This window comes from Emys orbicularis, chromosome 5, assembly GCF_028017835.1.
Source record: "Emys orbicularis isolate rEmyOrb1 chromosome 5, rEmyOrb1.hap1, whole genome shotgun sequence".
NCBI classification, from domain to species: Eukaryota; Metazoa; Chordata; order Testudines; family Emydidae; genus Emys; species Emys orbicularis.
This window is the reverse complement of record NC_088687.1, coordinates 30,779,114-30,802,701: the sequence shown is the minus strand read 5'-3', so window position 1 is coordinate 30,802,701 and position 23,588 is coordinate 30,779,114. Positions and strand designations below refer to the sequence as shown.

The 23,588-nt window shown below is 47.7% G+C and overlaps 1 protein-coding gene across 1 annotated transcript in view; it reads left to right on the top strand.

Moving 5' to 3' along the window:
• The window catches only part of EGF (epidermal growth factor), a 106,353-nt gene that overhangs the window by 36,753 nt on the left and 46,012 nt on the right, over nt 1–23,588 (top strand). The window contains exons 7-9 of the mRNA XM_065405365.1: nt 3,982–4,107; nt 5,102–5,224; nt 22,865–22,987. Of these exons, the coding sequence (XP_065261437.1) occupies nt 3,982–4,107; nt 5,102–5,224; nt 22,865–22,987 (372 nt within the window). The remainder of the gene's footprint in view (nt 1–3,981; nt 4,108–5,101; nt 5,225–22,864; nt 22,988–23,588) is intronic.

The window sequence follows — 23,588 nt, the reverse complement described above, 5'->3', positions numbered from 1 at the left end:
AGATCTATCCTGTTCTGTAGTGCCTACCACTGACTCTTTCCTTTGAAAAGGTTCCATTCAGTTATCCACAGGATTAATTCTTGGCTTTGTTTTCTTATCTCTAGACAGTCTCTGAAAATAATGCTTTCCAGGACACAAAAAGGATAAACGTTCGGAAATCTCCTTAATTTCTGCCTCTCTGAATGTTCTGTGTTTATTAAACTAATTAATTCCTTTACATTCGTGATGGGGAGCTGATTTTCCTGCTCTTCTCTTTTGGTTTGAACCATAATGATACTCAGATATTTAGGAAATAAGAGCAGATTTTCTCTAAGCAGATTCACTGTGTGTCCTGGGAAGAAGTTGACAGCATACACTATAGTTCTTATCCTATTACAGATGGTGTTTTCTCTGCTAATACAGGAGCATCTAAGGGCATGATCCTCCCCCTGCAGAATGTAACTCCCATGGATTTGACTGGAAGTTACCTATATCCTGCAGAAGGAGAATTGGGCCCCATATATTCCTATTCACCATGCACAGCTTCCTCTTATTCCTTACCTGGCTTTTGCTTTGATTTTCCTTGCAAATTCTGGGGATTAGTTAGTTATATGGCACCTGAGGTAGTTTTTAGATATGGTAGCCAGATACATATATACTAAATATCTAACTGCTGTATGTGTAAAAAATTGAATTTTCAGAACAGTTTTTAGAAATTCCTACCACTTTTTATTTCCATTCAGTGAGTGTACTTGTTGTCTTCTTCTTTGAGGACTGCTGTTTTGAGGATAAAGCAGTATACTTCCAATAAAGAAGCAGCGTCTCCTCTAGTAGCGTACCATCTAGTATTGTATAGTGCATGTCAGTTTAAAGTAGATCCCATCCTTTATGCAAACTGTGTCCCAAAATGCTTTACTAAGTTAACTATGGTAATAGAGTTAAAATTAAATAAATGCAGAAAGAGAGATCTTTGTCTATTTAATAGGATTCACAGGGAACCAATAACAACAGTATTTGGCAGCAAACAGAAGATTATTTGAAATTGAATCACAATCGACTCTGCTTTTGTCATCTTGAAGTTCAGCTGCTAGCTTAACTCGGATACTTTTTTCCTTTGTGTTCTGCAGTAGTTGTTATTGTGGATAAGCTGCTGTAATAAGGTCTTTAACCTTCCCTCTGTCTTTGGCTCTAACGTGCCAGAGGCCGGCATTCCTTGTTGTTGATGCTGTGCTATGTCATTTAGGAAAGCTGCTTTGGCACTATCATAGGATACGATTCTGCCCTCTGTAGGCCCCATCCACATTTATAGACCCGGGACAACAGAGGGCAACGAAAATGATCAGGGGGCTGGGGCACATGACTTACGAGGAGAGGCTGAGGGAACTGGGCTTGTTTAGTCTGCAGAAGAGAAGAGTGAGGGGGGATTTGGTAGCAGCCTTCAGCTACCTGAAGGGGGGTTCCAAAGAGGATGGAGCTTGGCTGTTTTTAGTGGTGGCAGATGACAGAACAAGGAGCAATGGTCTCAAGTTGCAGTGGGGGATGTCTAGGTTGGATATTAGGAAACACTATTTCACTAGGAGGGTGGTGAAGCACTGGAATGGGTTACCTAGGGAGGTGGTGGAATCTCCATCCTTAGAGGTTTTTGAGGCCCAGCTTGACAAAGGCCTGGCTGGGGTGATTTAGTTGGTGTTGGTCCTGCTTTGAGCAGGGGGTTGGACTAGATGACCTCCTGAGGTCTCTTCCAACCCTAATCTTCTATGATTCTATGACCTTTACTGGCAGCTGATTGCCCATTGCCATTCCTGTTGACATGTGGCTGTCTGGCCTGGCTGCTTGCATTGGCCAAATCTTTTGTGAAATTAGGTTCTTGCACAGGTGTGTACCTCCCATCTGTAGAAAATGGCAAAACCTCATTTTACAGATTGTAGTTCCTTTAAGCACACTCCCCCGCCTTGTCTCCCTATGCATGTGCCCATTGTGTATACTGTTATAGTGGCGGATCACCTGCTCTGGTGTCTACTCTTAACTCCTATTTATTGGCAAGAACAATCCCCCTGCACTTGCAAGGAAAAAAGTTGTGAGAGTCTCATCATAAGTAGCGCACAGTAGATAAGATAAACGAATCCCCATTGTCCAAAGTGACAATAAACATGACAAAGAAGACAATTCACCACAAACGTTCCATAAAGTCCGGGCAGCAGAACAAAGTAAATGATTAATTATTAGTCATATATAAACAACAGAGAGGAATAAAATGATAATTAGCATATGAAACAGGATGCAATATCATATGCACTGTTGGCAAGGTGATAAGCTCTTTGTAAAGGGACCATTCTCCTGTACATGCACAGATAGGGGGAGACAGCAAAGTGGATCACAGAGGCAGACAGTCCTTTTCTGGTTGAGGGATCATCTTGCATTTGGCCCAGATGTGTCTCACCACTCTGACTTTGCAAACCAACAAAAATCATCTTGTGAGCCTCTGACTATTTACCACGGGTCTCCAGCCAAACCAGTTCTGCCCTTTCTCCTGATGCCCCCGGGAAGTACCTGTGTTGGCGGGTGGCCATAAATGATCCTACACAGTCATGGCTTTTAGCCTGCCCCCACTTTCCTGTTGGAGCACAAGGAGCTTCATTTTTAGATAGTAGCTTGCTGACTTGATTTTACCAGTGGAAAATGACATGAGGTTATTTCCCTAATTTGTGGAGACGACTGAAGAGAAGCAAGAGTTAGAGCCCAGAGCATCTCTGCTCTTAACTGGCAGGATTAAAATAGCCTTCCACCAGAAGAAGCAAAACTTTAAAGAGAAGGAGTTTCCTTAGAATTGGCAGATGAATACAGTAGAAACTAACTAGACTTGGAACCTACATACTGGAGATCCTGCTTCCCTCCTCCCACAACTGTGATGGGTGGAGGCACTCTAGCTGGACTCATGGAGTAAAGGTCCAAAATAACCTCTGTTTGTTGACTGTCAGTGCATGCTTTGGGGGTTATTTGGAGGAGAGGAGTTTAGCATGAGGATAAATATAGTTGGGAGTTGTTTTGTGCCGGGTGGTTAGTTGATGGGTTTATTTTGATTAAGTGTATTTTTAACTTGTGGCAGAGGCAGCCTAGACTATTAGATATTAACATCAATCTCAGTACGCAAACAATCAGCTTCATCGGTTACTTTAAATATCACAAAGCAGTAGCCGGGTAAACTCCGCATGGGTTCCATTACTAGTGTGGCTCCCTGGACTGTCTGGAAGAATTTCAGCGGTCTTTAAAGGGCTTCTGGAGTATTATTACTGTTTCTAAGGTGATCCTACTTAGTAGGCTTTATTCTCTGTTCATGAAAGAAGCTTCACATTATTTGTCATAATGATTATTGAATACTAAACATGCACATAGCACCATAATCTTGGATGGCTTCACAGTCCCTTCCCCAAAGAATTTTTATAGTCTAAATTGGACAAACATAGAACATGAAAGTAACAGATGAAGGTTGTAGGGAAAGGAGCAATAAAAGTTAAAACAAATACAAATGTCAGTTTATACAGCAAGAGTTCTGCTGTTTTAAAAGACAGACTGAGGCAAGGCAAGCTTTAGATTGTAAACTCTTTGGGGCAGGGACCATCTTTTTGTTCTGTGTTTGTACAGTGCCTAGCACATTGGGGTCCTGATCCAGAACTGAGGCTCCTAGGTACTACCACAATACAAATAATAATAAATAATAATTATTATTAATGAGTAGACAACACCAGGGTGGAAATCATTGGTGGAAAGCATGGTGAATGGGTTTTGAGGCAGGATTTGGAGGAGGAGATCAATGATGCTTGTGTCCTTCTTTCTCACTGAATATCATGGGTCTGATTGTGCAGTAGCTCCATGTATGAAACTGTCTTTCAAATCAATCTGACTTCCACATGAAAAGTGACTATGAAATCAGGTTCTGTATGTCAAGGTGAATTTTGTATTTTATAAATCAGTCTCCATCCTAGAAAACATTTACTCTTCCAGAACACAGATCCTGCCATCTGAACAAAGAAAACTGCAAGAGAAGCATCTGCAGGGATGACTCCAAGACCCATCGGTGCAAGTGTTCGAATGGATTTGTTTTGAGTAGAAATAGGCAATACTGTGAAGGTAATATATGGTTCAAAACATGGGATGGATGGGGCAGCTGGATAAGCTTTCTCCCACACTTTAACCTTTTCTCAAATCTTGAATTATGTTTCTTTTGGAGGTTCTAAAAATTTCAGTTTACTTTCTTTTTTTCCTTATATTTCATTTTCACATGTCCGGGTTCTGGTTGAATCTAGAAGCAGAAGTACCAAAATACCTCAAGAAAGTCTGTTCTTTGTGAAATGTTGCAGTCTCAGTTTGGATTAGTCAGATGATGTTCAGATAAATGTGCATAATTTTGTGTGCTTATAAGAATTGAAATGAATCAAACTCCAAGGGTAAAATGGTCAAAACGTGCCTAAGTGATGTAGGTACCTCAGTCACATTTTCAAAAGTTACTCAAGCGCCTAAACCTCTTACTTTTCAAAATTGTACCTCACTTGATTTAATCCAAATTAAACAGTCCAGTATTTTTCTTTGAACTTTTTTCTTTAATTTGTAAAACTTGTTTTAGGGTAAAATTTATAAAAGCACACTAATCATTCAGGAGTCAAATTTATAAAGGTATTTAGGCCCTTAAAGATGCAGATAGGTGCCTAGTAGGATTTTCAAAAGTGTCTGAGCAGGTTAGATGCCTAACTCCTATTGAAATAAAATGGAATCACTTTAGAAAGTGGAACTTAGGATCCTAAATCATTTAGGTGCTTTTGAAAATTTTGCCCTAAGTCACTGAGGCATCTAAATACCTTTAAAAAATTGGCCCTTAGGCACTTAAAATTTGTACCCTTCATAATTATAAATCAGTACATTATCTAGCTTGTTTGAACTCTACAAGCTTTCTTTTCATAGTTTATTAAGACCAGTATATTTGACAAAAGAAATATCCTATCTTCAGTAGAACAACTAAATAAGAATTTCTTCTAGAACCTTGTTACTTTGCTTTATTAATCCATGACCTTGCATGTATTAAATATATAATGACCCTACTGTGTCATACAATTGTTTCTCTTGTCAGATGTCAATGAATGTGCTTTTTGGAACCATGGCTGTACTCTGGGATGTGTAAATATCCCTGGCTCCTATTACTGTACATGCCCACGAGGTTATATTCTGCTGCCTGATAGAAAAACATGTCATGGTAAGTAGCTGCAATACATAAACATTTGAGGACTGATCCTGGAATCCTCACTTACACAAACCTAGTGTTTCCAGTGTTGCTACATTTCTCTCTTCCAGCCCTTTAATATGTAAATTACATCAGCTTAGACTCAGTGAACCAAATTTAGAGGTCATGTTTGAGGAAGTATAAGCAGTGCTTAATTTGTGCCAGGACTTGCCAGGGCTGAGCTTCTCTTCCCACCCCCCACCCCCCGCCGCCGCCGGCACCTCTATGCTTGGCAGTTCATAGCCCTGGCACCTCTGGGCTTGCTCTACCAGTTATGAATATAAAAAAAAATTGCTTGAGCCCCAGCACCTCTTTCATTACAAATTAAGCACCAACTATAAATTACATATGGATAATCAAGTGTGAGCCTCATGGAGCCTACAGGAGTTAACTAAGCATCCAAATCTTAGGATGTTTACCTAAACCAGTTCCAAGCTATGAACCTCAACTTTTGGGGTTCTCCCATCCCTGGCTGTGTACATACTTTTGCAATGTTGACAATGGGTTTTTGCAACATTGGTGATAAATATCACAAAGCAATATATAAGGTAGAGAATGTAGGAGGTAGTGAATTTTTTTATCTTGCTTGATCTTAAAGAGATCTTTAACAACCTGAGAGAGTATCCATTTTGAGATAATGATAATTAAGGTAATCATATAAAATAATATAAAACTCACCAAAATACACAGAGATTTCACTTGTGTGGGTAGGTAGGAGTCTTGTGGACTTTGGACTCCCGATTTATTTGGAGAACTTTTCCTGAACAGTTTTTCAAATGATAGCAAGTTTGAGATGATTTTGGGGAAAATCACAAAAATTTCTAGCAGTTAGGTTAAATTACAACATCCTCTCACTTCTCATGACCATATACGGAAGTGATTATATCCAAGAAATCTCTTTTTGAGTGATTTTTGTTTTATTTTGTGAGGTATTATTTTCCATCTACTGAAGTATTCTGTAAGTGGTATAACCCTAATATAAGACAACAAGTAACACATATTTAGAACATAGCATATGTGAGTAGGAAAGATGCCAAACACTCTTAGCCTAAATAAACATATGTTGTGTGCTTATCCGGCTTCAAACAGCTTGCAGATAGTACAATGAACCATAATGTTTAACGTAATATAGATTCTCGTGGTTGATTAATAATGGAAATAATATATTCCCCAAAGCATGAAAATTGAAATAACACCTCCATTTCATTCCCCAGAGATAGAAAGATTTTCTGACGTACATCATTGTGAAGCTTAGCCAGTCATTTCTATAGATTCACATCTATAGTATACAACTATAGTTCCTAGTATTTTTATTATATGAAATACATATAATGCGTACTCTTGGAGTAAGTATCCAATATGCTCTGATATATCAAAATGGAAAGTAGGATAATTTCTTTTTCTTGGAATATCTTCTATAAATTGATGTTCTGATCATCACCTTTGTAGTTTGAAAGGTTAGGAATGCTGCTTTTTTTGGTTTTGTTTTTCTGTGTAATATTATCCTTTGTTAGACCCTTCACATCTTCTGGCTGTGATGTGAAATGATCTCTTTATGACACACTTTTCTAGATTTGTTTCTTAGCAGGGTTATGAATTTGACAAGCTCATATATTCCCAGTCAGTTGGTCTAATGGGATATCGTTTCCTGAACGTTTTAAAATTTCCCTTTTTGCTACTCCAGATCTTTAGAAGCACTTTAGTAACTGATCTGGATCAATTAAGTAATTTCAACAGTGTTTTATTCATGTTTGATTGGTCTAATTGTTTAGTCATAGTTCATTCATTTAGAATTGCCCAGCCAAGATGGAATTTGGCCACACAAATATTTCTTTTAATTTTTATTCCTAGCCATGATTCTATTCTGTTCTGTTCTACGTAGGTTCTTATACCATACTCATAATCACCATAGTATCTGAGGCCCATTGGAATCATTGAGGATCCGAGTCTAAGTGCCTCTACACCCATTTCTGTGAGGCAGATCTAGCTGCTGACTGTAAGACTTGGGAATATGAACACCTAAATCCTTACTGTATGTGGGAACCAGAAAGTAATTTTGTGTCCCTAGCCAATTTGGTCAGGAAACAAAGGTGAACCCCACCCACCTCAGTGCACATAGGTGGGATAAAGCATCAGGCATCAGCTTTATTAGCATAATTGTGGGGTAAACAGTGTTTTAATCCCTACCAGGTGTTGAGAGGGGTCATTATGAGAGGACAAAGTTTTACATAATAACCAGCAAGAGGGAGTTCTCCAGTACACCCACATCTCCAGGGCCGGCGCAACCCATTAGGTGACCTAGGCAGTCGCCTAGGGCGCTACAATTTGGGGGGCGGCGACCGCGGCAGTATTTCGGCAACGGGACCTTCCACCGCCTCAGTGGGGGGCGGCATTTCGGGGTGGGAGCTTCCGTCGCCTAGGCCGGCAGAAAAGCTGGAGGTGCTCCTGCACATCTCCTCTGTCTTTTCTGGCTGCTCTTGGCCCAGCAGGAGAAATGCCTGTAGAGGGAGGGGTGAGTGTCCCTCTCCCAGGACTGAGCCAGCCAGGACTCAGAGAAGCAGTCCTCCTGCTGGTCCCCTTAAACTCCCAACCCCAGCTGATGTGGGGTGGGGGATGCAGGGTGTGACATGTGCGAAATGCTTTGCAGATCTTGTAAAGAGATTTTGCATAAGTTTGCTCACAACAGCCTGTAACAGGGCAGCCTGCCTCTTTAAAGGTCTGGAGGCCTTGAGCCAGCCCTGTTCAATCACCCCCATCTGTGCCATAATTAGCTGCCTCCCAGCCTGAGGGGGAGGGAAAAATAAGGTCAGCAGATAGCCTGATGAGCACCTGGGTCTCCTAGGGCTGACAGAAGTCAGCTGCAGGGAGGAGCTCCAGGAAACAGGTTAGGCTCTCCTGGAAGCCGGGAATTCCAGAGAGCTGTGAGAGCGATTCCAGGGAAAGCAGGCCGGGAATGGTGCTCTCTGACAGAGCAGGGAAGATTTAAAGGTAGTGCAGGAAGGGGTGCTGCCCTGTGAGGGGAAGGCTGAGGGAACCTACATCAGAGGAGGAGACTGAGGCAGAGAGTGCCTGCATCACTGTGTTTGACCAGGAGGGGAGATGGGACAGTCATGCCTGTGGTGCAGTCTAATATGTTCCTTTGTTGAGACCCTAAAATTATGTAACCGTCCATTCAGATTTACACAGATACAATGTTCCTTAGGTTTGTCATGGAAAACTGTTGGAAACATGGGCTTGGAAAGTCTGTGTGGTTACCAGTACAACTGGGCTCTTTAACTGACTTTCCCTTTGTGCTTGATTAGGATAAGCATGCATGTGTATTACGTCCCTTCAGTGCTACCTGTGCTGTGTTTGTTTTCAGACAGTGGTTGGAAAATGCCTTTTCTTTTACATGCTACACTTACCCATGGGAGAAAGAAGAAAATTTGTTTAAAATAATGTGTCTGTGGGGCAGCATTGTCCTGTGAAAATTCAGTGGTACCTCTGTTGCCCAGGTGTATTTTAAAGGGGTTTCATTTCACCACTGTACATGCCACTGTTATTTTTCACAGGTTAGCAATTTGGGTGTGTTCTGTATCTCATGAAATCTCACCCTCACAGCATGTTACTATTGGCTGCTAGTCTGGGCACTCGTCCCCAAACTGTCCTGGGCTTAGTTGTGGCATTTAGGCATAGGCAATGAGGCACTGATCTATCCCAGGAGTAGCATGCTCCAAAAGGCATAAGCCCATTTTGGTGCCCGGTGGGATGGGGGAGGCTCCACTGTGGTACTGTAGGATGGTACAGTCTGCTTCCCTTGGTGCATCTGGCCTGCTTGGGAGCTTTTGCTCTGCTTCTCCGCATCTCCATTTGGATGAAGTGTGCACCTCGGGGCACACAGAGGGAGAAGCAGTTCCTATGCTCTGCTGAGCTCAGGGACTGCGGTTGTGACAGGCCTTTGCCTGGAATGCAAAGGCTTAGGGAGGAGGCCCTATTGCAATCTACCCCTCTCTTTGGATGATTTATTTTGGTACTATCTTACATGCAGCTACTTGGGACTGGAAACATTTTCAACACTGCTCATCACTCTGTCAATCCAAGGCACCTATCAGCTTAGTATTTAAGTGCTGAACAGTGATATAAGGTGAGAAGAAGATAATCTGCTTCTGAGACAGGCAACGGACCAAGCATGGATTAATTTAACTCCTAGATTACTGCTATAACTTCTATAATACAAAATGACTCCCACCCCATACAGTGCGCACATAATCACAATACCAGCACATTCTCTCAACTAAGCAGAGAGATGGAATAGTGGAAGCCCACACAGTAGCCTGAAACTTTGATGATTCCCTGCTTATTATATAAGTCTCTTCATTCTAAAGCCATAAATTCCTATTAGGGTATTAATGTAAGGTCAGTTTCTAGACCTCTTTCAAGGTACTTAAGAGGTCAGAAAAATGCATTGCAGAGCACAGTTGTCTTGGATAAGGAATATTTACAGCAGCTATGTATCATTCAAGCCAGCAGACACAGAAGCATCGGTGGGAAACCTGCATTTGTTCCAGTATCAGTCCTCCCAACAGATGTTACCATATGGCACTAAGGCAGTGTAAAGAAACAAATATGTTGGCTGGAAGGAGGACATCTAGGGCTGTTCTCTTCTCTAATTACTTGAAAGGAAAAGAGAATTAATGAAGGAAACCTAAAGATGCAGTTGGCGCTGTCAACAGTTGTGATGGAAAATCCTGTCAGTTCTGTGCTTTCTGGAAAGCCTATTTTCTCCCACAGGAAGTAATGGCAGAATTTACCATCATGGTATTCAAGAAAAAAAGGAATAGTTTTGTATTTATTTATAAATATACGCATATTATGAGCCTCCCTGAATTTACCAAAAGAATTGAAAGAATCATAACAAGTCTTCTGCCCACAATAGGCAGTATAACGGTTACTGAGACTGATGACAATTTACAATTCCTTACCAAGACAAAATATCTCACCTTCCTTGTGTGCCTGGAAGATCAACAGTTAAGACTCTGGTGAACTGAGAGAATATGTTCCAGAGTCAGAACACTGCAGTTCCAATCACTAATGGTTACATACAGGCTCTGTCTGTCTGGAGGAATTACCACAGTGGGTGTAGCAGTATTTAAAGAGACAAACAGCACCTTAAGTAACTAGAACCCCACCATATTAATTGGATACTAGTGGGATTAGCTGCTAATCTGGTGATTTTTGTTCATATGCACATGATTGAATTAATCAACAATATACTGCAAGGAAGAAATTTTCCTTCGTGGCATATTGGCAAGGAACTTAAATTTTTTTTTATTTTCCCCCCTCTCTTCTTTGGATCAGTGATCAAATGTTGGGAACAGGTGATTGTATCCCATGTGATCAGTTTCTTGTGATGGCTGACTGGGGGAAGGGCATGCATTGGTAGCTCTAGGTTTTTCCCACCAAGTTCTTTTGCCTTTAGTTACTATTATTATTTATTGTTTGCATTACTGTAGCACTTAGAGTATACCTACACTGCAGCTGAGAGAGCGCTTCCCAGCCGGGGTAGACAGACTCGCACTAGCTTTGCTCGAGCTGCTGAGCTAAAAATAGCAGAGAGGACGTTGTGGCAATGACAGAGACTCAGGGCAGCGGGTGACTAGCCTTGCATCAGTGTCCACCATCCATGGCCCAGCTGCCTTTGTCCCTTTATCCCAAGAATCTCCAGTTGACTCCAGGGAAATGGAAGTGCAGCCCCCCTTGATGTAGTGCAGCAGCTCGGTGAGTCAGCGTTTAACCCTTCTATTGTCTTCTGAACACTCAGCTGTAAGCACACCATCAGACAGCCTTCTGTATTTGCAATCGAGACTGAGCAGAAGAGGTCTGTTGCATGACTGCTTCATGATCCCAGGAGCATAGCCAGATTTTGGCAAATCTTTGGTGTGAGGCCAGCAAAACTGTGAACTTGAGTAAAAGTACCAGGAATGACCACATATACCAGCAAATAGCAAAGAAGCTGATAGTATTGCAAATTTAGTGGAGTGGTGACCACCGCAGGGAGCAGATTAAGTGGTTTAGGACGGAGCTGACAGGAAAACCAGGAACAAGAACCGCACCTTACGCAACTCGCTGACGACATGTCCGTTTTATGAAGAGTTTGATCAGGTGCTGGGCACTGTGCCAAGCACAGAACCAACTGTGATGCATGATGACCTGGTCAGCCAGGACGGTGCTCTCCTGGCCCCAGAATCCAGCATGGGGACTGTTGGGATGGGAGTCAGCAGCAGGTGCTGAATGAGGACAGTGAAGTGACTCTGTCGCTGAAACCAGTCCCAGAGGAGGCTTTGGAGCAGGAGCAACAGCAACACATCCAGAGGCCATACTCTGAGGAGCTGTTTGATGCCTCAGCCTGCTGTGGAGCTTGCAGCAGACACAGAAGGAACAGAAACTGCCCTGAGTGTGATAAGTTTCTGGCTCCGTTTTAATGTTTGTTGATACTGTAAGGGGAGGGATTTCCATTCTATGAACCAATGCAAAAGTTATTAGAAGCCCCAGCTGGCACAAGTATCTGCTAATGTCAGATTGTCTGCCACCAGTGGCGTGGCTCCCTCTTCCTCCACCACGTGGCATTCAAAATGGTGACCAGAAAATGCAAAACTGTAAAAACACCTTGAAAGTAAATATTTATTTGAGAACGTACAAGTTTTGGCTAGGGCATTCCTGTTCCTTAAAATAATAATTGTACATTGCCATGTCTGTAAGGACGCCGCTCTGTAACCACTCAATGGCGTAACAAGCCACCTGGAAACCGTGATTCTAGTCCATTTTCAGCCAAAGGCAGTCCATAGGTGACAATCATTTGTGCCAAATGTGATGGGGCTTTGAAATTTTGTACAGAAACGTGGCAAGAGGCAGAGGGGTAAGGAAGATGGCTGTGCAGTTCTGGGTGTTTCCACGCAGGCTAAGCCTTGTGGAAGCTAATGCAGCCTCCTGTTGATTTCCCTCATGCTGATAGTTGCAAACTTTTCCTGAAGTAGGAACTCCAGATAGGTAGTAGCATTTTGGAGAGGAGAATATTTTCCAGGGCCACCTCGGTAGCTGACCAGCCCACTCCACTCATAGATGAGCTATTCAGTCACTACATGTGTGAATATTTCAGTTGCACACTGCAGGTTTCCCACCAGCAGTTTGGGATAACATCTCCCTTTGGCAATCAGCCACAAGAACTGTTATGTCCTCCAAAATGTGGAAGGCCTGAAATGATAGAAAAAGCTTTTGCAGAATGGCCACCGATGGGCACCCACCTGCACCAAACCCAAATAGTTCTGCAAGTTTTAGAAAGCGAAAAACAATTTTGCATTTTTAACTTACCATTGTCTATGCACTTCTTTCACTGCGATTAACCAGGCTGTGTCCAGAGGCCTTCTGTGATCTGAAGTATCCCTCTCACAAAATATTGAAGTTCAGTTGGAAAAGTAACATTTTATGTCTTTGAAATCAAAAAGGATTTTTTCTGTGCTCCTGCATTGAGCTGTATGAGACAATAATCCACTGTGTCTTGTCCTATTCCAGCCCCCTCAACATCTACTGGCTGCAGTACCTCTGCAGCTCGCCCACACTGCAACAGGAACCTGAGCCAGTGTATCTTCATGAACCATTCCAAGAGGAAGTGTTTCTCTGGTGAACTTCTGGTTGGAATTCTGGACAGCATAGGTGCCAACTTTCTCTGGCGCCCCCCCCCCCGCCTCTGGCCCCGCCCCGACTCTACCCTTTCCCCGCCCCTTCCCCACCCCCATTCCAACCCCTTCCCCAAAGTCCGCACCCAACTCTGCCCCCTCCCTGCCTCTATTGGACCCCTTCCACAAATCCCCGCCCCGGCCCTGCCTCTTCCCCGAGTGTGCCGCCTTCCCCCTCCCTCCCAGTGCTTACCGCACAAAACAGCTGTTTCGCGGAGCAAGCACTGGGAGCTAGGGGGAAAAAGCGGGCATGCGGCGCGCTCAGGGGAGGAGGCAGAGCGGAGGCAGAGGTGAGCTGGGGGGGGGGGGCGGAGAGCTGCCGGTGGGTGCTAAGCACCCACCAATTTTTCCCCGTGAGTGCTCCAGCCCCGGAGCACCCACGGAGTCGGCGCCTATGCTGGACAGGGCCAGTATCAAAGATAGAGGAACTTGTGGCTAGAGGAAAGGCATGGCAAGAGGAAAGGCTCAGGCTGGCTGTACAGCTTGAGGACAGGGTTTCGGTGCAGTTCTTGGAACAGGAATGGTGGCTAAGGGAGGAGGAGAGAGCTCAGCAGAAATAACTGTTTGAGCGGTTGATACCGCTAAAAGCAACAAGAGTGCTGGTTTCTTCTTCGAGTGATTGTTCACGTCCATTACACATTAGGTGTGCGCGCGCCGCGTGCACGAATGTCGGAAACTTTTCCCCTCAGCGGCTCCCGTCGGGCCGGCAGGGTCCCCCTTCCCGCCAGAGCGGCGCCCCGCTCTAGCGTATATATATCCCTGCCGGCCCGACCCTCCCTCAGTTCCTTCTTACCGTCCGTGGCGACGTTGGAACAACTCTATCTCTCGTCTGAGAGTGTCCCTTAGCATAGTACTTAGTGTTATCTTACAATTAGCAGTTCTTTAGTAGCTAGTGTTAAGCTGCAACCCCTGGCTATTTAGAAAGACTTAAACTTCTTTGTGTCAGGTGTTTGGTCAACCCCGGCACCGGCCCTGGGCGGCGGGGCATGCCGCACGCCCAAGGCTTTAAGGCTTGTGCCACGTGCCGCAAGCCTATGCCATTAAGCGATCCACACGACTCATGTCTCCGTTGCCTGGGGGAAGCACACCAAAAGGAGCGCTGCAAGATCTGTAAGGCTTTCAAGCCCAGGACTAAGAAAGAGAGAGACTTTCGCCTTAAGCAGCTGCTCATGGAGACGGCGTTACAGCCCTCCACTTCGACGGCACCGTCAACCTCGGTGCGGAGTGCCCCGGCATCGGTCCGTGATCCGACGCCGGCGGGGCATCCTAAGCCCACGGCACCGAATCAGTGGGAACACCTCCGGCACCGGTCATCTTCGCCGGCAAAATCGAAGGGCCAACCCAAGGCCCGAGGACGTTCCCCGCATAAGAGGGTAGCGCCCGCGAAGACCTCAAGTGCGCCTAAGGCCGTTGCGGCCCCAGCACAGATCCCGGTGACAGTGGCTCCGGCGCCGAAAGGCCCGTCGAGCCCCGGGATAGGCGCGTCGAGTGAGGAGGAAGGGCTGGAGGAGCTTTTGGAACAGCCCTCCACCCCGGACACATTTGAGGCAGCAAAGGCCCTCATTGAATTGTCCGCTGAGGGCACCCTCCGCCGAGACTGCCATCCAGAGGCAAGCCGGCAATGGTGCGCCCATCACGGTCACCATCTCGGCACCGTTCACGGCGCCGGTCCCGGTCGAGCTCCGCCTCGGTGGACTCCCGGCTTCCCTCCGCGCAGAGAGCCGCACTACCGTCGGGCCCTAATAAGCGCACGGCACCGACCCAGCAGCCCTGCTCGAGTAGGCACCGGGACGTGTCAGTTACGCGATCCCCGAGACCGACCACCCGCAGTCGTTCCCGGTCCCGGGGTCACCGGTACCGATCCAGGTCCAGGTCAGCAAGACGCTACTCCCAGTCCCGGTCACGGAGGCACTACTCTCCGACCCCGGACCGGCACCGTTCCACGGCACCGCCGTAGCCTTCCAGATCACCGTCCATGGTTTCGGAGGCAGACTCGGGCCGGTCCAACAGATATGCCCACAGGGCACAGGCCAGTAGGGAGCACGAAGCCACTTGGCACCCACAGTGGGGCCAGCCAGCACAATGGCCATTCTGGACCCCTTGGGCCTACCACCAGCAAGGCCCCCCGTCCAGGACCTCGAGATCTGGCCCCTCGGGACACCGGTCCCGCTCTCCGCAGTGGCGCCCACCCTCTCGCAAAGAGGCCACCGTCTCCAGGCCGCCGGAGCGAGAAAGGGCTGACTCGGCACCGAGCCCGGCACCGTCTCAGACCCACGTCATGGAATGCACTCCAGAGGAGCGCCCAGCCGATGAGGAGTTGCAGGAGGAGGAAGACGTGCAAAAGGCCCTGACCTCTTCCTCCTCGCCAGACGAAGCCGTGGCGGGCACAACAGTGTCCGGCCCTCCCCCGATTGACCATCGGGCGCACCAGGAACTGCTCCGCCGAGTAGCCCTCAATTTGGGGTTGCAGGCAGAGGAGACGGTTGAGCAGGAGGACCCCATGGTCGACATTCTAAGCCCGGAGGGCCCCTCCAGGATCGCGCTCCCGCTCATAAAAACGGTCCAGTCCAACTACAAAACAGTATGGCACACACCGGCCTCCAGTGTACCAACTGCAAAAGGCGTGGAGAGGAAATACTTCGCCCCATCTAAAGGGTTCGACTTCCTCTTCTCTCACCCAACACCCTGTTCGCTGGTCGTCTCTGCGGTCAACGAACGAGAGCGACATGGCCAGCAAGCCCCGGCCCCCAAGGCCAAGGAGGCAAAACGCTTGGACTTATTTGGGAGAAAGGTCTACTCGTCTGGGGGCCTCCAGTTGAGGATCGCTAACCAGCAAGCGATTCTGAACAGACACAACTTCAATTCTTGGGCATCAGTCTCCAAGTTTAAGGAATCCCTGCCTCAGGGCTCACAACCCGAGTTTGCGGCTATAGTAGACGAAGGGAAGGCAGTAGCCAAAACCTCTCTACAGGCCTCCCTTGACTCCGTGGACGCAGCTGCTAGGACAATCGCGTCAGGAGTGGTAATGAGACGCTCGGCATGGCTACAGGCTTCCGGCCTTCCCCCAGAGGTGCAAAACACCCTCCAAGACCTTCCGTTCGAGGGGTCAGGCTTGTTTTCGGACCAGATGGATGCCAGACTACATAGCCTCAAAGACTCTCGAGCTACCCTCAAGTCGTTGGGGATGCATACCCCAGTGACACAGAGGAAACCCTTTAAGCCCCAACCTCCGCAGAGGCAGTACCACCCTTGTCCTAGACAGGAACCGTACCGCAGAAGGGGCAGGGATAACAGGCGTAGACGCAACAACACGCCTAACCAGGGCCAGAATCATGGCCAAGGCAAGCCGCAGCCGAGAAACAAGCAAGGGTTTTGAAGCTGCGATCGAGGACAGCGTATCAAACTCTATTCCGGATCCCCCTCTGTGTTTCAGGGACCGCCTGTCCCATTTTTACCGTGCTTGGTCACATATAACATCGGACCGCTGGGTCCTGCGCACGATGGAGGCGGGCTACACCCTTCAGTTCTCCTCGCCCCCTCCCTCCCACCCCCCATCCCCGTCCCTCTTCAGGGACCCCTCTCACGAGCAACTCCTCATGCAGGAGGCGCGGACCCTCCTCACAGTAGGAGCAGTGGAAGAGGTTCCTCCGGACCTAAGGGGGAAAGGGTTCTACTCCAGATACTTCCTCATTCCCAAAGCAAAAGGGGGCCTCCGTCCCATTTTGGACCTACGCAGACTAAACAAATTTTTGGTCAAGACACGTTTCCGTATGGTCTCCCTTGGCGCTATTATCCCATCCCTGGATCCGGGGGATTGGTACGCAGCCCTCGATATGAAAGATGCGTACTTTCACATCGCCATCCGCCCGGCCCACCGGCGGTTCCTGCGCTTCACCATCAACCAACACCATTTTCAATTCACGGTCTTGCCCTTCGGCCTGGCAACGGCCCCGAGAGTGTTCACAAAATGCATGTCCGTGGTGGCAGCTTTTCTTCGGAAAAGAAAGATGGGCGTATACCCGTACTTGGACGACTGGCTCCTTGCGGGCCAGTTGGAGGCCGAGGTCCGCTCCCACGTGACGTTGGCACTACAGGTGTTCCGCAAGCTCGGTCTACTGGTCAATGTGCCCAAGTCATCACTGATCTCCACGCAGAGGCTGGACTTCATAGGGGCAGTCCTGGACTCGGTGGCGGCACGGGCAAGTCTTCCAGTATCGCGGTTCTTGGCCATTCAAAGGGTCGTAAGCTCCATCCAGCAATTCCCCACGACCACAGCCAGATGCTGCTTGCAACTCTTGGGGCACATGGCGGCCTGCACACATGTAGTCAGACATGCCCGCCTAAGACTCAGGCCATTACAGTTGTGGCTGGCCCAAACATATCGCCCGAACAGAGACCCCTTAGACCTGGTGGTGACAATCCCAGCTCGGGTGTCGAACTCCCTCCGCTGGTGGCTCGATCGGCAGCAGGTTTGCGCAGGGGTCCCTTTCGCCACCCCGCAACCCACTCTGACGTTAGTAACAGACGCGTCGGACCTGGGTTGGGGGGCACACCTGGGGGACCTGCGGACCCAGGGCTTATGGTCCAGGGAAGAAAAGTTGCTTCACATCAACCTGAAGGAGTTAAGGGCGGTTCGCCTCGCCTGCCAGACCTTTCACGCTACCATAGAAGGCCACAGCGTGTCAGTTCTGACGGACAACACTACCGCCATGTTCTACATAAACAAGCAGGGCGGGTCCCGATCCTCTCCCCTCTGTCACGAGGCGCTCCTCCTATGGGACTTCTGCATAGCCCATTCAGTCCACCTACTCGCAACATATCTCCCGGGGGCCCAAAACGGGTTAGCGGACCGCCTCAGCCGGTCCTACCACATGCACGAGTGGACGTTGAGACAGGACGTCCTGCATTTAATCTTCCAGAGGTGGGGGTTTCCCCAGGTGGATCTCTTTGCCACCAAGAGCAACAGCCAATGCCCTCAGTTTTGTTCATTCCAGAACCTCAGCCCGGGCTCGTTGGCAGATGCCTTCGCGATTCTGTGGGGCGGGAGCCTGAGGTATGCCTTCCCTCCATTCCCGCTCATCCACAGGGTCCTCCTCAAGACCCGCAGGGACAAGGCAACAGTCATCCTCATCGCCCCGGCGTGGCCACGCCAGCACTGGTTCATGACCCTGCTGGAACTGTCCGTGACCACCCCGATCGCCCTCCCCCTCCATCGCGACCTCATCACGCAAGACCGGGGTCGCCTACTCCACCCGAACCTACCGTCGCTACATCTCACGGCGTGGTTTCTCTCTGGCTAAACGATACGGAGCACAGGTGCTCCCACCAGGTCCAACAAATTCTCCTTGGTAGTAGGAAGCCCTCCACAAGAGCGACCTACCTTGCCAAATGGAAAAGGTTCTCCCACTGGTGTGAGCCTCATCACATACAGCCTCTGCAGGCCTCAGTCCCATCAATTCTGGACTACTTGCTGCACCTCAAGCATCAAGGGCTCGCCCCCGCCTCAATTAAAGTGCATCAGGCTGCCATATCGGCGTTCCACCCTGGGGAGTTGGGGATTTCGGTGTTCTCCAACCCCACAGTAGTCCGATTCCTCAAGGGGCTGGAGAGGGTGTTTCCCTTCTCGCGCCCGCCGGTCCCTGCGTGGAACCTCAACCGGTCCTGACTAAACTCATGGGGCCGCCCTTTGAACCCCTAGCCTCTTGCTCCCTCATGCACCTCTCATGGAAGGTAGCGTTTCTCGTGGCCATCACATCGGCTAGGAGGGTATCGGAATTGAGAGCCCTCACTTCGGAACCTCCTTATACAGTTTTTTATAAAGATAAGGTGCAACTGAGGCCACACCCTAAATTCCTTCCAAAGGTGGTCACGCATTTCCATATGGGACAGGACATTTGTTTACCGGTGTTCTTCCCTAAGCCCCATTTGGACCCAAGCCACCGCAGCCTGCATACCCTTGATGTCCGTAGGGCCTTGGCTTTTTATCTAGAACGGACCAGGCCATTCCGCAAATCGACTCAACTGTTCATTGCCATTGCGGAGCGAATGAGAGGCCAACCTATCTCGACGCAACGCTTGTCAGCATGGATTGTGCTTTGCATACGCACATGCTATGAGCTCGCCAACGTACCAGCCCTGGAGATCAGGGCTCACTCAACTAGGGCCCAAGCGTCCTCGGCGGCTTTCTTGGCGCAGGTTCCACTCCAGGAAATCTGTAAAGCGGCCACCTGGTCGTCGGTGCATACGTTCACAGCCCACTACGCGATCCATCATCAGACCAGAGAGGACGCGGTGGTCGGCAGGGCTGTTCATTCGATCAATTATTCCTTGACTCCTACCCTCCTCCAATGGTAAGCTTGTGAGTCACCTAATGTGTAATGGACGTGAACAATCACTCGAAGAAGAAAAAACGGTTACTTACCTTCTGTAACTGTTGTTCTTCGAGATGTGTTGTTCACGTCCATTACACTTCCCACCCTCCTTCCCCTCTGTCGGAGTCACCGGCAAGAAGGAACCGAGGGAGGGTTGGGCCGGCAGGGATATATATACGCTAGAGCGGGGCGCCGCTCTGGCGGGAAGGGGGACCCTGCCGGCCCGACGGGAGCCACTGAGGGGAAAAGTTTCCGACGTTCGTGCACGCGGCTCGCGCACACCTAATGTGTAATGGACGTGAACAACACATCTCAAAGAACAACAGTTACAGAAGGTAAGTAACCGTTTTTTCTGCTGCATGACCCACACCACGGCGTGAGTCCCCTATGTGGTACCAAGAGATGCAGTCCAGAAACAGCTTGCAAAACGCCATGGCTGGGTGGCCCATGCAATCAGGCTCCATGAGTGGCTGGGCAAGGCATGGAGTGCCTCCACCTCTCCCCCGGTGCCAGGTATATGGTGAATGGGGGCCCAAGGGACATGTAGTGGTAGGGGGTTTCTGTCTTGTATATTTGCAAATTTGACACCATCAGCTCAAGATTAAACAAAGACTGTGAATGGCTAGCCAACTACAAAAGCAGTTTCTCCTCCCTTGGTGTTCACACCTCAACTGCTAGAAGAGGGCCTCATCCTCCCTGATTGAACTAACCTCGTTATCTCTAGACTGATTCTTGCCCGCATATTTATTCCTGCCTCTGGAAATTTCCATTACATGCGTCTGACGAAGTGGCTATTCACCCACGAAAGCTTATGCTCCAATACATCTGTTAGTCTATAAGGTGCCAGAGGACTCTTTGTTGCTGTCTTGTATATGGTTTCACTGTTTGCACTTGTTCATGCACTTTTTGTTTTTGCTAAGGTTCTGTTGGTAGTGGTGAAATAATGGCAGCTGGCCTGCCTGGCAGTGGGTGAATGTACTTTTCAAATGCATATTTATAAATAAATCTTTTTATTTTATCAAGAAAGTTTATTGCTGTCACTGCATCACTTCAAACACTTTGTATTTAAAATAATAAAGGTTCACCTCTGGCTTCACAAAGATTGTGAAGAGCACCGCAAGCCATAGTAATGCTCACAGCATTGATGACACTGGAATCCAAGAGTATGTAGAGGTCTCTAACAGGATTTCACTCTACCAAATGCATTCACCAACCATTCTGCACCTGCTCAGAGTGTAATCAATGCATCTTTTGCCAGGGCCTCAGAAGTCAGGTACAGTTTCATAAGCCAAGACAAAAGGGGGTACACAGGGTCCCCCAGAATAACAGTGGGGACATTAATTCTGTTTATGACAATGTCATTTGGTGGGAATAGTGTCCCAGTCTATCCATGAACGCAGACTCCCAGTGGGCAGAAAATTATGCCATTATGAACTTTCCCAGTGCAGCCCCCCTGTTGACATTCATAAATTGACCTCTGTGTCCACAAGGGCCTGCATAACAATGGAGTAGTACCCTTTGTGGTTTATGTAGTTGTGTGCTCCTTGAGGAGTGCAAAGTATGGGCACATGAGTTGCATTAATGGCCCCGGTGCTGTTTGGGAACCTCATTCTCTCAAAGCCAGCAATTATTCCAGGAATATCTTTTATGCCCACCAGCTAGGGGTAAACCAGATGCCTGATTGCCTCAGAAACCTCTGCCACAACTTTACCCACCATTGACTTTCCAGGACCAAACTGGTTGGCAACAGATGTGTAGCATTCTGGGGTTGCTATAACTGGAAGCTGGCTACCTGCTTTCGGACGGGCATTGGCTACCCTCATGTGTGTCTTTACACTGGAGGATCAGGGCAAGCTGCTCGCAGAGCTCCAGAAATGTAGCTTTCTTCATACAAAAGTTCTGGATGCACTGCTGGTCATCCCACGTCTGCATGATGCTGTGGTCCTGATCCATAAAAGCCAGTCTACGTAGGGGACTTCAGCAGCTATGCCAAGTGTCATGAGCAGCATCAGCCAGTTCGAGTCTGCCAAGTCTGTGTCCTCTTCCTCCTGCTCCATCATTAGCTCTGTCAGATGCCTTTGGTGGGTCAGAATGCTGCCAAAACATCCACCTGAAACTCACAGAAGCTCTGCCTAAAGTGCAAGCAAGAGAAGTTCTTCAAATGGCGCCCCCTCCATGTTGGTGGCTCTACTAGCTGGAGCGTACAGACCAAAATGATGGCTCAGCAGGATGTGTGGGTTGGCTGTTCAAACTTCCTGTAATGTACAGGGTGGACAGTCAAGTTTTCTCACAGTTCACCATGGTCAAAGGGCTAAAGCCTCCACATTTCAGGAGGGCGCTAGGGAGTCTGGGACGTGGTTGGTTTGACTCAGTTCTGCGTGCTGCAGTGTGGATGCCAGAGCCCCAGATTTGAACCCAAGTTAGAAAATTCTTAATGTAGGGTTGACAATCAGTGTAGATGTTCAAGCCCTGGTTTCTGTAACCCAGGGTCCACTGACTCGAGTCCTGCTAACCCTGAGCTTATATTCCAGTGTAGACCTACCCTTAGGGAATGTCTACACTGGAATAAAAGACCTGTGGCACTGTCATGGCTGGCCTGGGTCAGCTGACTTGGGTTTGCAGGGCTCAGGCTGCAGAACTATAAATTGCTGTGTAGATGTTTGGGCTCGGGCTGGAGCCCAGAGTCTGGGACTGTCCCTCCTTGCCCAAATGTCTACACAGCAATTTACAGCCCTGCAGCCTGAGCCAGCTAATCCAAGCCAGCCATGGGTGTTTTAACTGCTGTGTAGACATACCCTTAGAGGCTCTAGCTGAGCTCAGGGCTCCGTTGAGATAGGCACTGTGTGTACAGAAGTAAGAGATGGTCCCTGTCTGGAAGACCTTATAATCTAAGGTCCTGATTCAGAAAGGTACTTAAGCACATGCCTTGAGGAACATGCGTAGTTCCCATTGACTTCAGTGCTTAAGTGCCTTTCTGAAGTATGGCCTAATGACAAAACAAAGAGTGGGAGAAAGGAATGTTGTTGTCCCCATAGTATAACGCACTTTACAGATGGAGAACTGAGGCACTGAGTAGATTAACTACTCATGGCCACACAGGGAATACAGGGCAGATCTGGGAATTGCACCCACATCATCTAATTTTTAGTTCAGTGCCTTACCCACAAGACCATCCTTCTCTTCAGATTAGCCTTCCTCACAGTTTCAGAGCCCCTGTCCCTGTTCAGTTATTTGGTCATTTTCACATGCAACCAGTGAGTGTGTCTTTAATTGCTGCTACTTTGCTGACACCTCAGTAAAATTTTGGAAAGTTTAAAATTACAAGGTACATATTAACAACTTTAGAGCACAGCAACTATTTCAACTTTCTCCTTCATTATACTTAATAGAGATTTTGAAAAGCAAATAGAAATATTATCCTGGCTGTGTCCACACGTGAATCTTTGTTGTGCCTTTTTAAAAATGCTGATTAACCTTTGTCAAGTTAGTATATGTTTTTCTTAATCCTTTTCCTTTTCAAATTACTATAGAGCTCATTTCCTGTGCAAATAATCACACTGAATGCAGCCATGGTTGTCTTGAAACATCTAGAGGGCCTGTTTGCTTCTGTCCAGAGGGATCAGTGCTCAGAGGAGATGGCAAAACGTGCTCAGGTAGGTATATTAACATTTTTTTTGCTTTAATGGGTGCAAAAGTCTGTGTTTATTGCTGGTGCTGAGCAACAAAGCTGGGTGATGGTGTTTCACACTAGCTTTGTGCAGCTGTCAATGACTGTGCAAGACAGCTGAGAATCATGCTCTTGGATTGGATGAACAGAACTCATCTGCACCAATAAACATTTCTTGCCAGCGGCATTTGAACCTCCGCAGGCCGTATTCTGCTGGCCCCTTTTGTAAATGCTAATCTGGACACTCCACAGACATTTGTTCCAGAACACACTCATTAATAATTTCCCCTTGGCAGAGTCTCTCAGGAGGCACAGCACAGAGAGTACAGCTCAAAAGTTGAACAAGGTGGTGGTGGTGGGGAGTAGCAGAGGTGACTTTACAGCTCCCTAGATTCTGGGCTGCTCTAACTTACGACAGCCTTAGCTCAGCTGCCTATGGGCTGCTTTGTGGCCTGAATAGCCGTAGTATAAAGCGTTTTTGTTACCTACCTTCCCCTGCTGACACCTGCTCCCATTCCAAATGTGTCTCCTAAACCAAGGGCTGCAATGGGGGGGACAGTGTAGGGCTACTTTGCTGGCCCTGTGAA